The sequence below is a fragment of the Crotalus tigris genome, unplaced genomic scaffold (assembly GCF_016545835.1).
Source record: "Crotalus tigris isolate CLP2741 ecotype Arizona unplaced genomic scaffold, ASM1654583v1 scf7180000019024.823168, whole genome shotgun sequence".
NCBI classification, from domain to species: domain Eukaryota; kingdom Metazoa; phylum Chordata; class Lepidosauria; order Squamata; family Viperidae; genus Crotalus; species Crotalus tigris.
The window spans coordinates 303,829-319,077 of record NW_024097334.1 but is presented as its reverse complement, the minus strand read 5'-3'; the positions used below and the strand labels follow the sequence as shown (position 1 = coordinate 319,077).

General features: G+C 38.4%; 1 protein-coding gene across 1 annotated transcript in view; it reads right to left on the bottom strand.

Annotated features, from left to right (window-relative positions):
• The window catches only part of NMNAT2 (nicotinamide nucleotide adenylyltransferase 2), a 119,776-nt gene that overhangs the window by 8,044 nt on the left and 96,483 nt on the right, over positions 1-15,249 (bottom strand). Inside the window, exons 5-8 of the mRNA XM_039358563.1 lie at positions 8,722-8,848; positions 6,760-6,840; positions 5,787-5,831; positions 3,916-3,992 (exon numbers count right to left, since the gene is read on the bottom strand). Of these exons, the coding sequence (XP_039214497.1) occupies positions 3,916-3,992; positions 5,787-5,831; positions 6,760-6,840; positions 8,722-8,848 (330 nt within the window). The remainder of the gene's footprint in view (positions 1-3,915; positions 3,993-5,786; positions 5,832-6,759; positions 6,841-8,721; positions 8,849-15,249) is intronic.

The window sequence follows — 15,249 nt, the reverse complement described above, 5'->3', positions numbered from 1 at the left end:
CAGTATTTTGTTTGTATATGGTTGTTTATATTTCCCTTCTTTTATCTCTTCAGTCTCTAAATCCATTTCCTATGTTTCATCTTCTTATTTCTGGTTTATTTGTTCATACTTTGTAGTTGTTATCTGGGAACTTTCTAGTTCAGTGGTTCTCAACCTGTGGGTCGGGACCCCATTTGGGGTTGAACGACCATTTCACGGGCGTCACCAAACAAGGCTGTCTTTCCCCCTTTTCTTTGGCCACGCCCCTGGCACCCGGTGATGTATAAGTGGTTGGGGGTCACCACAACATGGGGAACTGTATTATGGGGTTGCGGCATTAGAAAGGTTGAGAACCACTGTTCTAGTTGTAGATTTAATTTGAAGACTTGCTCATTTATATTATCTAAATTGTTTTTAGTCTCATTGTGATTTCTTTTTATGTCCTCTTTGTATATGACAATTGTTTGGTGAATTAGTTGTAGCACAGAGTATATTTCCTTCTGAAAAGTGTTTGTTTTTTCTTGAGGCATTGTTTGTGGAAATCCTCTAGTATCACCAATCTCAGTAAGAGTAATTCTAAGTTTCCTCTAGTTTTCTGACCATTATATGTAGCCTTTATAATCCAATAGATTCCAGAGTATAGATCCAGTCCTGAAAGCAATATTTTATAGTGATCTTTTGCCTCAAGTATTCAAAAATTGTCAGTCAGGCAAGGTTGTAATCCACAATGTTCAAAGTGTTCAAAATGTTCAACCTCCCTGAGAACAGCTCAAAAGTCTCTCCCAGCCAGACATACTCCAAGATCAAATTTTTCTTTCTCTCCCACTAGCTCTTGAGGTTAAATGTCCAAGCTCAGTAGGTATTTATAATCCAAGAAGGTCAAGGTGATGTATAAATATTTTCCTTTATTGCCAGCTGTTCTCCCAAGCTAGGAATCACCAAGCAGCCAGGAAGCAAATTATAGTGCTGTACACAAATCCACCATTGGATGTCATTCAAAGTCCATTTTCCACTCTTAAGACAAAGGGTTGATTTCTTATATTTCGCCTCAATTTTAAAATCTTAACAGTTATCTCAGTTCTCAAATTTATCAAAACTGTAGCTTTATGTTACTTCCAGTTCAGTATTATGTTTCTGTCCCCCATAAAATTAAAACACTGCTTCCATTCACATTCGGAGGTTTTTAGCTTCTTGGGAACCTTTCCCAGGAAATTCAGTGGTAAAATAGTAAAGAAAGAATCAAATTTCTCACCCAGTGTTTACAATTTGTTAATTGATGCTTTTTCTTCCTCCATTGTCAGCAACTAACGGCCAGCCACAGGAATGTAGCCAGTCTTTCCCCTGTGGTTGGGAGGGTTTTCCTTGGACTGAACGGAAAGACCACCATCTCTCCGTGATCAACAAGGCACCCTTCCTCTTCATTGCCTCTTTGGGGCAATTTTAGGCCCTTTTTAGGGCCCCCAGCAGAGCAAAATCGGGCATGGAAGGCAGAGCCGTGCCTTCCTGTATCCTGTTCCACGACCACGCAAAACCAGAAGTCTGGCTGGATCTCTCCTTGATTAGTTTCCATCCATTGCTTCTAGTCCTGCCTCCAGGAAAATAGGTTGACCTTCTCTTCTTTGTGACAGCCCCTTAGTTATTGGAACCCTTTATCATGTTACCCCCTAGTTCTTCTTTTCATCAAACTAGATATAACCAATTCCTGCAACTGTTCTTCCTATGTTTTAGCTTCCAGTCCCCTAATCATCTTTGCTTTTCTTCTCTGTACTTTTTCTAGAGTCTCAACATATTTTTTTACACTGTGGAAACCAAGGCATGGATGCAATATTCCAAGTGTGGTCTTACCAAGGCATTATAAAGCTTATTATAAAACATGTCATGTGATCTTGATTCTATCCCTCTGTTAATGCAGCCTAGGACTATGTTGGCTTTTTTGGCAGCACACTGCCAAAAAAGCCAACACAGTCCTAGGCTGCATCAAGGCATCTCTACAACTCCCTTTGAAAGATACTTTCACTCATATGAAATCCAACATAAATATGCATTTCCATGTACCTTGAGATCAGCTAAAACATTCTCCCTGTGCTGCAAGAAATGATGATCAAACGATATGGCTTCCATTGATTAGAACAAAACATCAATAAATATAGCGAAAGGCAAATGCTCCAAACCGGAATACCGATCAAGTTATTGTTAGAATTGGCCCACTTATTGGCGATGATGTGTTTATATTACAAAAATCTTTGGGGAGATTTGAGGAAATGGTAGGCAAATGAATCAATGTTCAGGAAGATGTTCAGATGTTGAAGTTACTAGAAAAGCACTTATTCTCAAAGGAAGAAAATGACTTGGTTAATCTATATGGGGGAAATTAAAGAAAGTAATACTGTAGTATAACCAAAGAGTCATGTAAAGTATGACTGAGAATACTCTGGAAACTGCTTACTTTGTAAAGAAATAGGACTAATGAAACTGCATAATATATAGTGCTGAAGATTTGCTTCTATGAAGTTACAAGCACTGAGAGATGCAAGCCAGCTGTATGATGAGAGGTAGTAGCCCAAATCCAGTTCCTACCCTGTATCCATTGCTTTGAGAACCAGAAGGGTGGAGAGAGGAAGGAAAGATTTGATTCACACCTGACTGCCAGAGATCTTGTGGCTCTATAATCTGTGTCCAAAGACTCAACTTTTATGCACATAATCTCTTACAGAAAATTTATTTTCTCATTAAAAGAGGCAAGGGAAAAGAATCCTTTTGCTTTATATACATATACAGGTAGTCCTTGATTTATGACTGCAATTGAGCCCAACTTTTCTGTTGCAAGACAGTTGTTGAGTTTTGACCCATTTTACCACTTTTCTTACCAAGGTTGTTAGGTAAATCACTACAGTTGTTAAGTTAATAACATGATTGTTAAATCAATCTGGCTTCCCCGCTGACTTTACTCGTCAGAAGGTCGCAAAACGTGATCACATGACCTCGGAACACTGTCATAAATATGAGTCAGATGCCAAGAACCCAAATTTTAATCACGTGGGGATGCTTCTGTAAGTGTGAAAAACGGTCATAAGTCACTTTTTCAGAGCCATTTCAACTCTGAACAGTCACTAAATGAATGGTTGTAAGTCAAGGACTATCTCTACTATAGGTTTATCTCTGAGAGGCTTCCCAACCTATGCATTACTCCTGGAATTCTCAACAATAGTTATCCTAACACAGAGATCCCCAACCTTTTGGGCACCAGGGATCGATTCCATGGAGAGAGGTTTTTCCGTGGACCGGACGGAGCGTGATTTTGTGTGCTGCCTGCATCCTACGGATGGGGTCTTGCTTGTTTGTGCGGACCAGTTGCTGGCATGCCAGGCCCGGTACCGGTCCATGGACTGGGGGTTGGGAACCCCTGCCCTAAGGGATGAATCTGGGAATTGCAGTCCTCAGATCTTGAGAGAATCCAGTTTAAAGGGTGAACCAGCACATGCATACATAAGAACATTTAATCAAATCCTTACTACTTTACAGTTGTGAGTAAATAATTTTAAAACAAATTTGGCAAAGGCTGAGGCAAGTATTTTTATTTTCTTGATATGATCGTAAGAATAATCAGTTAATAACCGCCTACTACTGAAACATGAAATTATATTTATTTTCATTACAAAAAAATACCTCTTCAACTGCACTATAAAAATCGCTATTGTTCTTTTACTATTGTCAGAACTGGAAAAGAAGGGGTCATGAACAGAGAAGGTGGAAGTAGCCTGTCAATCTATCAAGCCATCACAAAGTAAACAAAACTCCTCAGGAAGTATATTTTGCTAAATCAGTAGCTACTGTGTGTAAATAGAGAAGAAGGAAGGGAGGGAGGGAGGGAGGGAAGGAAGGAAGGAAGGAAGGAAGGAAGATCACAGCTTTGACCATCTTCTGTTATCTACTCACATCAGCTTCATTCCAGAGGCCTGGGATACAGAAGGACTCCAGCAAATCGCTTCCACACAGCAGCAAGATTCGGAGCTCTGAAGAAAAGAGATACAGAATCTGAGATATTCCCTGGATAACCACTGCCCACTAATCTCTTTGCCTTGATGCAAAGACTTGAAAAAGGAAGGGGAGCAGAAAAGGCAGGGCTTTAAGGCAGAGTTCTGGTTCCTGTGTTGTGAAAGCACTCTAGAAATGTTACCACCTGTCAGTCAGTTTATCTACTTCACCAACCACTAATATTCCTTAAGCAATGTCAGTGTTATCTTCACTTTTGGCAATTTCGTGCACCAATATAATGCATGTTGCAGTGACTTTTATATGCCTGTATAAACACAAAAGCAGAAACTGAATAACAGAGTTGGAAGGGACCTTGGAGGTCTACTAATCCAATCTCCTGCTCAAGCAGGAAACCTATATCATTTCAGATAAATGACTGTCCACTCTCTTCTTAAAAACATCCAGTGTTGGAGCGCCCACAACTTCTGGAAGCAAGTCATTCTACTGATTAATTGTTCTGTCAGGAAATGTCTCCTTAGTTCTAGGTTGCTTCTCTCCTTGATTAGTTTCCATCCATTGCTTCTTATCCTGCCTTCAGGTGCTTTGGAGAATAGCTTGACTCCTTCTTCTTTATGGCAGCCCCTGAGATATTGGAACACTGCTATCATGTCCCCCCTAGTCCTTCTTTTCATTAAACTAGACATACCCAATTCCTGCAACCGTTCTTTATACTCATAAAACCTCTGATGCAGTTGACTGTATCTTTCTGCCTTATGTCTGAAGGGGACTCAGGTTATGGAATGTAGGAAAGTGTTCAAAGAGTTATTTCCATTATGCCATGTTTCACCACCTGACACTCCACTCCATAATGGCAGGGCGCAATAGAATTTGCAGGTAGGTTCCCATAAAATTATATTCAACATCAAGGATAAAGAATCTTAAAAATGTGGAATCTGCTATAGACTGCTAGTTTCTGTCATGCTCCATTCTATGGATTGGCACAAAAAAGGATATTTAAGACAAATGTATTCCAAAATGGACATAGTTGGAAAAGTTGAGTACAAAAAAATATAGAGATTAGGGTAGTTATTTTTGATAAGTGCACATTAGGGGAATGCATAATTCCATGTATTAGGGAAGATTACAGTGATAATGAATGTGGGTTTTTAATTGTAAGATTAATTTACAAACTACAATTATAAATGAAAATGAGTGTCAATGCACATGAAGCAGATTTAGAATGGTTTTTTACACTCCCAATTCATTATTAGGTGCTAGTCAGTCTGAAAAGCAATGCTGGTTCTTTGACATCATGTGCATTTTCTTATCCGGGATGCTGCATAGTATACAGTAAGACAAGTCATTTGGATTCAATCCCAAAAAGATGGCTTGGAAGGAGAGACACAAAGGTGGCACCATTTACAACTCTACGAAACAGCTAAATCTTTTCCTAAAATTTTACAGTCTTGGAAGAGATGCAACCATTGTTTAGAAGTTACAGACAACTGCTAAATTTATAGTCTCTTCATGTTCTAAAGCGCTGGTTGAAATCAGTTCCAAATAATGCGCAGCTTTTCAAGAGTTTTTGCAGAATTCAGTAGTGTTTTTGTAGATGATATATTGCAGTTTTCCCCATCTGACATATACATGCAATACAGCCACCATAAACTCCTACAACCCATTACCTTTACGCCCTGGCCCTTTGCATGTATGGATTGTTTTTCCAACTAAAATCAACATCAATTGCGCAATAAAGTGACCACAACTCTTCTGCCTCTTTTATATGCAAATATGCCCACTTTTACAAGGGCCTATGGATGATGCTCACTTACCAATCTCTTCATATCTCATCACAGTCCCCAAATTAGCATTTTCATCTAGAAAGCAAGAAAAGGAAATTGTATTTCACAGGAAGACCTACAATGAGGTAATCTATTAGTTAAAAACATTATATTTACTAAGCAAATCTTACTACACTCTCAATTATCCTGCCCTTTTACAACTGTACTTAGAGCACCTTTTATAAAGAGTGTAATTAAAAGTAATTACAGTAAAATGAGGGTTCTAAGTAGTGATAATAACAGTGGCTGAAATGAAGCGGGGGAAATTAAATGTGGAAGAGGCTGGCCAGCCCAAATGCTGAATGCGTTATTTCAACTACTTAGTCATCCTCCACATCTAATATATCCCTAAGAGATTCTTCTGAACTCCAGAATATATAAAATGTTTAATCCAGTATTGGCATATTTTGAGCCTGATTTTTGAGCAGATTTTTGAGCCTGAAAAGCAAGTGTGATATTAATTTAAAAAATCATTTTCAGTCCTGGTTTGGATTGATCAACTTTTCTAAAATACATCCAAAGTAATTCAAATATAGTATGTCAGTGTTCAGCACAGTCCTAGAAATACCTGGGGATAAATCAAATGAAACTGGTATTGCCAGAGGCCCATCATCAGCTACGGTTGGTAAAAATCATTTGATTGTTCTGTTTAATTCTACAACAATTTCCAAAGGAAAAGCTAATGTCAAGTGCCGCTGAAATCAGGAGATTCAAGCAGTTCAAATGAGTATAAAGATTTATTGCAAGCTTAAGCTCTCTACAAAAAACTGAGCTACTAACAGTCAAGGGAAATGAATAGGAATAAGAAGGCATTCAAGGTGGGCTGGACTTAAATCTCTTGTGGGCATGCAGTGACTCATGATTCATGACACATTTGACTCCTCCCTCAGGCTCAGCCTGGTCATCTACATCTAGGAAAGAATCTAATTTCAGTCATACAGACAACCACATTTCAACAACATACCCACAAAGGTGAAACGCTCCATTGGGGGACGAACACAACAAATCCTGCTAAGGCTTTCTCCCACTTTCCCCAAAAGTTTTGCTAAGGAAAGAAGGAAAGCAGAGGATAAAATAGAAAAATCAGCATTCAATATAGGTGGAAGTACTACAGTTTACAACTGAACAATATTACCCTTACATTCAATGGCTTTACTCCACAATTTAAAATAACACATGTGTGGATTGTGCATTGATCACCAGAATTTTTTTTATACTTGCTTTGACAAAATGTTACTGCTGTTGCCAACACAAACTCAGCACAAACGTGTGTTTGTTTCAGAGAATTACACAGCAGACAAAAACATGTGTCCTCTCATTCAGATAGGAATCACTAAAATGCAATTTTCCCCTCTGCAGTTTCCGTAATTAACAAGAGCCAAGCACTGATGCTTGTAGTCCAATTTGACCCATGTACTTAAAATGATACTAAATTCAGCCAAAATTATATATTTATTTAACTTAGAGCACCAATTGCTGAGTTATTTTGGCGATACACAATAACATATGCATTGAAAATGAAACTGGGAGACAAAGATACTTTAAAGCAAAAACTGTTAATTAAAATCCACAATGAAAATAATATGTAGTAAAGAAAGTATGACTCCAAATCCATGAACTTCGACAGATATTTCCAGCTAATGAGCAATTACAGCTATTATTAAATGATTGGGTTTAATTTATTTTGATATTTTTTAAAAAAAGATTAGTGTATCATCTTGAGCATGTACATTAAATGTAAAACAGAAATAAATATATATATTTACAAAGTATAAATAGATACTGTAGTGTATCTCAGAATGCCAGATCTGATCTGCCTGGTCGATGCAGGGATGGTGAACCTATGATGTATATCAAAGGTGACAGGCCACGACGTTTTGGGTAACACAAAAATGTTCAACAAGACCCAACAACTATTCTAGAAAGCACGCCCCATTCTTGCACAATTTTGAGAGGCCGCAGAGGGCGATGTGTGCTCTCATGCAACTTCCAGACCCTCCCAAAATCATGTGAAAGGGCCGTGCTCTCACAAGATCTCCAGACTTTTTGAACATGAGTTTTAACTATATTTTATTTTTGTAATTGTTTGATGTTTCTTTGTATAATACTGATTACCACACAACTAGGCTGTATTTTTTTTTTTAAAAAAAAACCTGAATATGTAAAGAGTTGTTTCTCTTTTGTTCATGGGGCAGGCACCAGCAGCATTAAGTTTGGCATTTTCCAAAGTTTTGACACTCTGAGTCCAAAAGACTCGCCATCCCTGTGCTAGACTAAACGGACCAGCAGGGCATTTGTGTTGCATCTGAAGGCAGTAACACCTTCTGATCAAAAAATTAAAAAGATCTATTTCCCCCTTTTTTTCTCTGCCCCCAAGCAGTTGTTTGTATTTGGAACCAAATATTTTAATATCCAGTTCTCACTGGATAATTAGGATTAGTGGTTTGCAAGATAAAAAATTCGCCCTACGTCACTCCAAACCCACTCCAAGCACGCACCATTGCAGCTGTTCCAGTCAGTTTTCCTCCTATTTTCTTGTGTACTCTCTACCACCTGCTGAAGCCAAGAGCAAACCAGGTGTGCCAGTCAGAAGGTGAGAAAGAAGCAGATGAAAGGATGAGGAATGGTGGAAATGCCTCAACGTGCAATTTAGTGGAAGGTTTGTAATTAGGGACTGGCAGCTATCCTGAGTACAGATTATAAAGATGAATGAGAAAGTCTGATTGAAACATTTTGGTTATTTTGGATGGAAGAGGACATGGCTTTCCCCTCCAGATGTCAAAGTGCCAAAAATCTAATCTGGCCAATTATTTCGGCACCTGAGGCAGAAAACACCATCACAGGCTCTCTTCTCTCACCTGGATTACCACATTTATTATTATTATTTTCAAGAGCTTCTACATTTGGGCTTTCTGCTCACTCTTACCTGCAGTTGGCTTGTTGGAAAGGTTGCTGTTCTGGTAAATAGGTTGTGGGGTCTCGTTCTGAGGCTGTCCAATCACTGGCGTCAGAGAAGGTGTGTTCACATTGGACAGGATACAACCAGTAACTCGCTGGAAGAAATAACAGAACAGAATGACAGAATTGGAAGGGATCTTGGAGGTCTTCTAGTCCAACCCCCAGACAAGTGGCTAGTCAAAGTTAGTTTGCATTTTTGTATGCTTGGTTCAAAGGTATCTACTAAAAAAAAGGGGGGGGGCTTTTGTTTTGTTTTTACAAAGCTGCCCTTACCCAATTTTATTCCCCTATTGTCAAATCTGCCAAAACCCTGGGCCACATCTTTCGCCATTTTTTCCCTCCACCCCTTTGTCAGCAAGACAGGGTGAATATAGTATTCCTGTGTTCAGATCAGACCTTGGCAAGTTATTTAGGAAAAGTACTGTCACAGTCCTAATCGTGACTGAAGCTTTCCATGTACACCTCTCAATTATCAAGAAAGATAAGCCGATAAATGCCTGTTAATCTCAATGGCTATATACTATCATCACGCAATAGATCTGTCAACATGTGGCTGGAAAGCCTTTCCTGAAAGTGGTCTTGTATCTATAGTACATTTTCTAGGGTTCAAAGGCTTCTACCTGGGAATGAAACAAAAAAGCACCCCTAAAAGTAATCCTTTGGACTGCTTTGACAAGGTTCCCCTAATGCTCTTAAGAGAAACCTAGGGCTTTAGATTTCTGGTGGTTATTTTGACCCATATACACAGCTGTACTGAAAGTGTTAAGTTTTTCATTTCCAAACTGTGACAATAGTAACAATGTCTGTGTTCAGGAGTACAGGCTAAGAAAGATGCCTAGTTCAGCCAAGACCTAGGGAAGCAGAGAAAGATTTCAAGCAAAATCATCATGTTCTAAATACTGATTTGAAGCATTGAACCTGGCTTGGGACAGGAGTGTTGACTTAACTAAGCCTTTTTGCAAGGAATCACAGGATGCTAGGCAGGAAGTGGGTAGAGGGTTTGATATCTCCAAATTACAGCTGAGTTAACATGGTTGTTTGAAAGGAATTATGTCTGGATTAACCTCTGACTACAATAACCATTTTTTAAAATTAACCAGACTGTTTTCTGATTGCCTTTATTTCTTCTTAATTTTGCCTATACTTTGCTCTATATACCCTCTCTACTATTGCAACTGAGATACATTAACAAATAAAACTCCTTCCATTTGCCTAAATTGTTCTTTGAAGAGCTCCAGATTATGCAGTCGTAATGCTGGATATAATGTTCTAGTAACAATCTGGATAGAAGAAGCAGGATGGTCTGACTCATAGATTTCTTAAGGCTTCAAGAACAGGACATCCTCATGATTACATAGCACAAATGCCTAAGGTGTTGTTCATCTTGCTAGCTGAATTTAAAACTCATTGATGGGCCAAAGATGCATTTATGTTTAAAGTCTAAAATACCTGGTAGCTTAAACAGTCCATCCTGCCCATGTATGTTTTGAAAGGCTGAGTTTTTCAAATTCCTTACATTATGCAATTGCAAAAAATGTATTTTAAAAATGTTTTTAAAATGTATCCGAAACAAAGCCTGGTTGATTTCCCTCAAATCAAGGCATTTTTATTCACCTTAACATTTTAAATTCAAAGTATACTTCTTATTGAACTAGATGCATTATTACTATGGTGTAATAATGTAATTGTCAATGCTGCTAACATCGGGTGTTATTGCTTTGATAACAGATGGAAATGCATTTATTTTTCTCTTTTGCTTTTAAAGATGATTGATGCTGGAAGGGGGGATGTGGATGAGAGTCCACTTAGTCATAACAACAATTTCAAGTTGTGGGAATTCAAGGTTACTGAGCTGAGAGTTGATAATGATTTGGTGGCTGGAGAGCTGTGGAGACAGCCTGTGTTTCAAGCTAATTGGGGAATGTGATTTATGACTGTTAGTTGGAGGAGGGAAATTGTGCTTTGCTACTTTGTGCCCAGGGGAGGGGAATTCAATTTTTGGCTTCAATTATGTAGTGTCGATATTATGCTTCTTGAATAAAAGATTCTTTAAGGTAAACAATGCCTCAAAATTCTTTTGAAGAGTTTCATCTGTTGGAACCATGACAGTAATAATTACTACTACTAATAATTATGCTGATGTTGGAAGGGACCTTGGAGGTCATCTAGTCCAACCCCCTGCTCAGACAGGAAACCCTATAACCATTTCAGACAAATGGCTGTCCAGTCTCTTCTTAAAAACTTCCAGTGTTGGAGCATTCACAGCTTCTGGAGGCAAGTTGTTCCACTGATTAATTGTTCTGTCAGGAATTTTTTCCTTAATTCTAGGTTGCTTCTCTCTTTGGTTAGTTTCCATCCATTGCTTCTTCTCCTGCCTTCAGGTGCTTTGGAGAATAGCATGACTCCCTCTTCTTTGTGGCAGCCCCTGAGATATTGGAAAACTGCTATCATGTCATGCCTAGTCCTTCTCTTCATTAAACTAGACATTCCCAATTCCAGCAACATTTGGAATGTTTTATTATGTTTTATTCTCCAGTCCCCTAATCATCTTTGTTGCTCTTCTCTGTACTCTTTCTAGAGTCTCAACATCTTTTTTACATTGTGGTGACCAAAGCTGGATGCAGTATTCCAAGTGTGGCTTTACCAAGGCATTGTAAAGTGGTATTAACACTTCACGTGATCTTGATTCTATCCCTCTGTTAATGCAGCCTAGCATTGTGTTGGCTTTTTTGGCAGCAGCAACACACTGCTGGCTCATATTTAAGTGTTTGTCAACTAGGACTCCGAGATCCCTCTCACAGTTACTACTATTGAGCAAGGTACCACCTATGCTATACCTGGTTTTTCTTGCCTAAGTGTAGAACCTTACTTTTTTCAAGGATATTTTAAAAAATATCCTTGTTTTTTTTTTAAAAAAAATCTTGTGAGTACCTCTTATAATTTTGATTAAAAGATGGCATATATACCTTTAAAATGAACAAATGCACAAGTGATTGTAAAATAAAAAGAGCAAGTTATCAAAGATTGCATTTAACTTGTTCTTTAAAAAATCAAATAATAAAGTAAATGAAATGTGTTACAGTATGCGATAACAGGAATAATATTTTTCCTGCCACCAGGGGGTGCTGTATTCTTTTGCAAAAGGCAGAAATAAAGAGGTGGAACATTATCAAGCATTGTTGAAAATTGAATATGCACCCTCAATAGAACTGAAAAGTTTGACCTATCAAAGAATTTCCATTCTTTGAATATATGGATATACATGTGTCAACATCTATAATACATTGCAACAATAGTGTAGAGTTAGTGATCAAATCTTCCTCCAACAACCTTCCCAAATGTACATCATAACTCTCAAATTCTTCTTTTCTTTTTGCCCTCCCCCCAAGTACCGCTGTCATATTCATAAAGAAATCAAATATCATTTTAAACATATTACCATAGTCTTTTTAAACGATTTGCTAAGTTCAGATTAGAGCCCAAAAATGTGCACTGTGACTTGCAATCAACAAGTTCCTTACCCCTGGCTATTTTGTAGGAACATCAGCATCACTCAAAGATTGTTGATCAATCCTTCTTTTTTAAAAGTACAGATGAGTCATGCAAAAGCCAGGAATTTTAGAAGACTCAAAATGACTCTATCAATTATTTCTGACAAATAAAAGGAGAGAACCCTGGGGTTTCCAAAACAACGGCTAACCATTTGATGCCCCTTCCGATATGTTGCCATGACTCTTGACCGGTCAGAATTGGTCAAGCTTTCCAATTGTTGTTTTTCAGAACAATGAAAGGAACAAAGGTGTTCTGTGGAATTTTCCTGGACAGGAAACACAGCAGCCATCGGAACTGTGTAGGGCCCTTTAATCGTACTGAGAAATATGCAAACAAATTAGATGTCATAAATATTTTGGGGAAGACGACTTGGCTTCCTTCCTCCTTAAGCTCATTTTCCCTCTTTGCAAAGCCAGTTTCTGAATCAAGGAAAGGGAGGAGGGTGGGGAATCAGTTCTCTCCCCCTCCCCTGTTTCTAATATATTGCTTCTCTTTCCCTACAATATTCCCTAGGTTCTTTCTCATTAGCAGAATCTGAGAGCTAAAATAAGTGTGGCAGCAAATATGTCTTTGTTTAATTTTTGCTTTATTTTAATAGTTAAGAGCCACTGTGAGAAGCTCCATTTTCACTGAGTTCGTGGCACATGGGAAGGCAGGTTCTTTTAAAAAGAGGAGTGATTTATTTTCTGCCTTTCAACATTTACCAAAAGAATTAAATCCTTTTTAATCTAGCCCTGCTAGAAATCCTTGTGATAGCTATTAAGCCCCACTAGCATCAGTTAGCTTCAGGAGCAATATTCATCAAGCCAGATGATGAAATCAGAGCGGGGAAAAAATATTCATCAAGCCACAATATTCATCAAGCCACAAATCAGAGCGGGGAAAAAAAGCAAATTTCTTCTTCAAAATCTCATGTTCTTTTGAACATTTCTGCATGCTCAAAGACAAAGCTTCAATTTGAAGGTGGTTGGCAGGGACATCTGTGTGTGTGTGTGTGTGTGTGTGTGTGTGAGAGAGAGAGAGAGAGAGAGAGAGAGAGAGAGAGAGAGAGAGAAGACAAGATGGCAGTAGTGATTGTATAATCAAAACCTTAGTTTTTTTTAAAAAAAGTCTCTTGTGCACATTTTTAAATTTTTAAACATTTTTTTTTTTTAAAAAAACCCTGTGACTTTGATTTGGCCAGTGTCTTGATTTTTTTTAATCTCTCTGCAGACTCCACAAAAGGTGGCACTCAGAATGGTTTCATTGTCTGGTCTTTAGCAGTCAGTACCCAACAATGAAACCATTCTAAGTGCCACAGCCAAATATGTAATACCTTTTTTTCCCCTTGGCATTTTTTGTTTGTTCGATTGCTTTGTTTTTTGAGGACTAGGGCAGAAGGGAAAGCAATCAAAGGACACGGAGAACCAGTCAATATTTGAAATTTCTTAGAAGCTAGAAGACAAAATGTATATGGATTTATGCACGCTGTGTAGGAAATGGAAAGGGAAACAGTTTGCTCACTCTTTTAAGACTAGAGCTTGAGTTTATTGAATGAAACAGCATGTGGTGAGAATTAGGAAGTATTTTTTCATACAGTGGTGAATTAACCAATTCAGCTTGCTAGCCGCATGATGTCGTGATGGACACCAACTTGGACTACTTTAAAAGGGGATGTGCAGCAGACTATGCAAATCTTCAATCCAGGGATATGATTCAGAACTGATTTTGTCAAGTATTTGAACTGCAGGAGCCACTTTGAAGGTTACTATTAATACTGGATAAATTGTCTCCAGTAATCAGAGACAAATAACTTTCATGGCAGTGAAGAACTCAAAAAGAATGACATTATTTCCACAGATATCCCATTGCCCATTTGTGAAAAGAATACAGGTTGTCCTCAACTTACGACCACAATTGAGCCCAAAAATTATGTTGCTAAGTGAGAAATTTGTTAAGTGTGTTTTGCCCCATTTTACGACATCTGGGCACTGCAACCGTCATAAATGTGAGCCAGTTTTCAAGCATTTGAATGTAAATCACATGACCATGGGGATGCTGCAACGGTCATAAATGTGAAAAATAGTTATAAGTCACATTGTTCAGTGCAGTTGTAACTTCGAACAGTCACTAAACAAACTGTTATAAGTTGAGGACTACCTGTTTTGGACTTTATGAACCGGTGGTCTGATTCAATAAATTCTGTGTGCTCAAGACAAGACAACATACATGGTGTGTGTATTAGGCAAGTAAGTATTTTGACCATATCATCATTGTCACGCATATTTTCCGCCTCGAAGCTGTATAAACTTGAATGCTTAGTGGAATGCTTACTGAATTTAAGAAGTTAAAAATATCTTATTGTCAGGATACAAAATGTTTGATTACTCTTAATCCCTTCTCAGGTTGTACCTTAAAAAATCTAGTGTCACAGGTTCCGACTAATGAAGCACTTCAAAGAACTTTCAGGCATGTTTCCTAAAATCTTTATTTTCAGAGCTACAGTTTTGCCGGTCACCATGATGGACTGGTTGATGCCAGAATCTGAACTTCCTGTCGCTGGCATCAAGCTTTCCTTGCTCAACCCCTCCCTTCTCATGCAGTCACAGGTCACATTATCCAATTAGTGAGAAGGTCAAACGTTTACTTCCTCTTTCTTTCCTGGGCTTTTCCCCCCGCCCAGTCTAAGCTAAGTATTAACCCAATAAATGCCAGACAGTTTTGCATATTGTCAAAGCAAGAATATACAGTATTTGCAGCATTGACATCCGGCCCCCCTTACAAGAAGGACAGATCCTGTAAGGAAACAAAAGCATATGTTAAGGGTTATCTTTCGGTTTGCTGGGGTGTTTCACATGAAACTTTTCGATCAATCTGTCAGCGTTCACTTCACTAGATTTCACCCAGGTGGCTTCAGACAATGGGTATCCCTTCCATTGTACCAAGTACTGTAATTTTCCTCTAA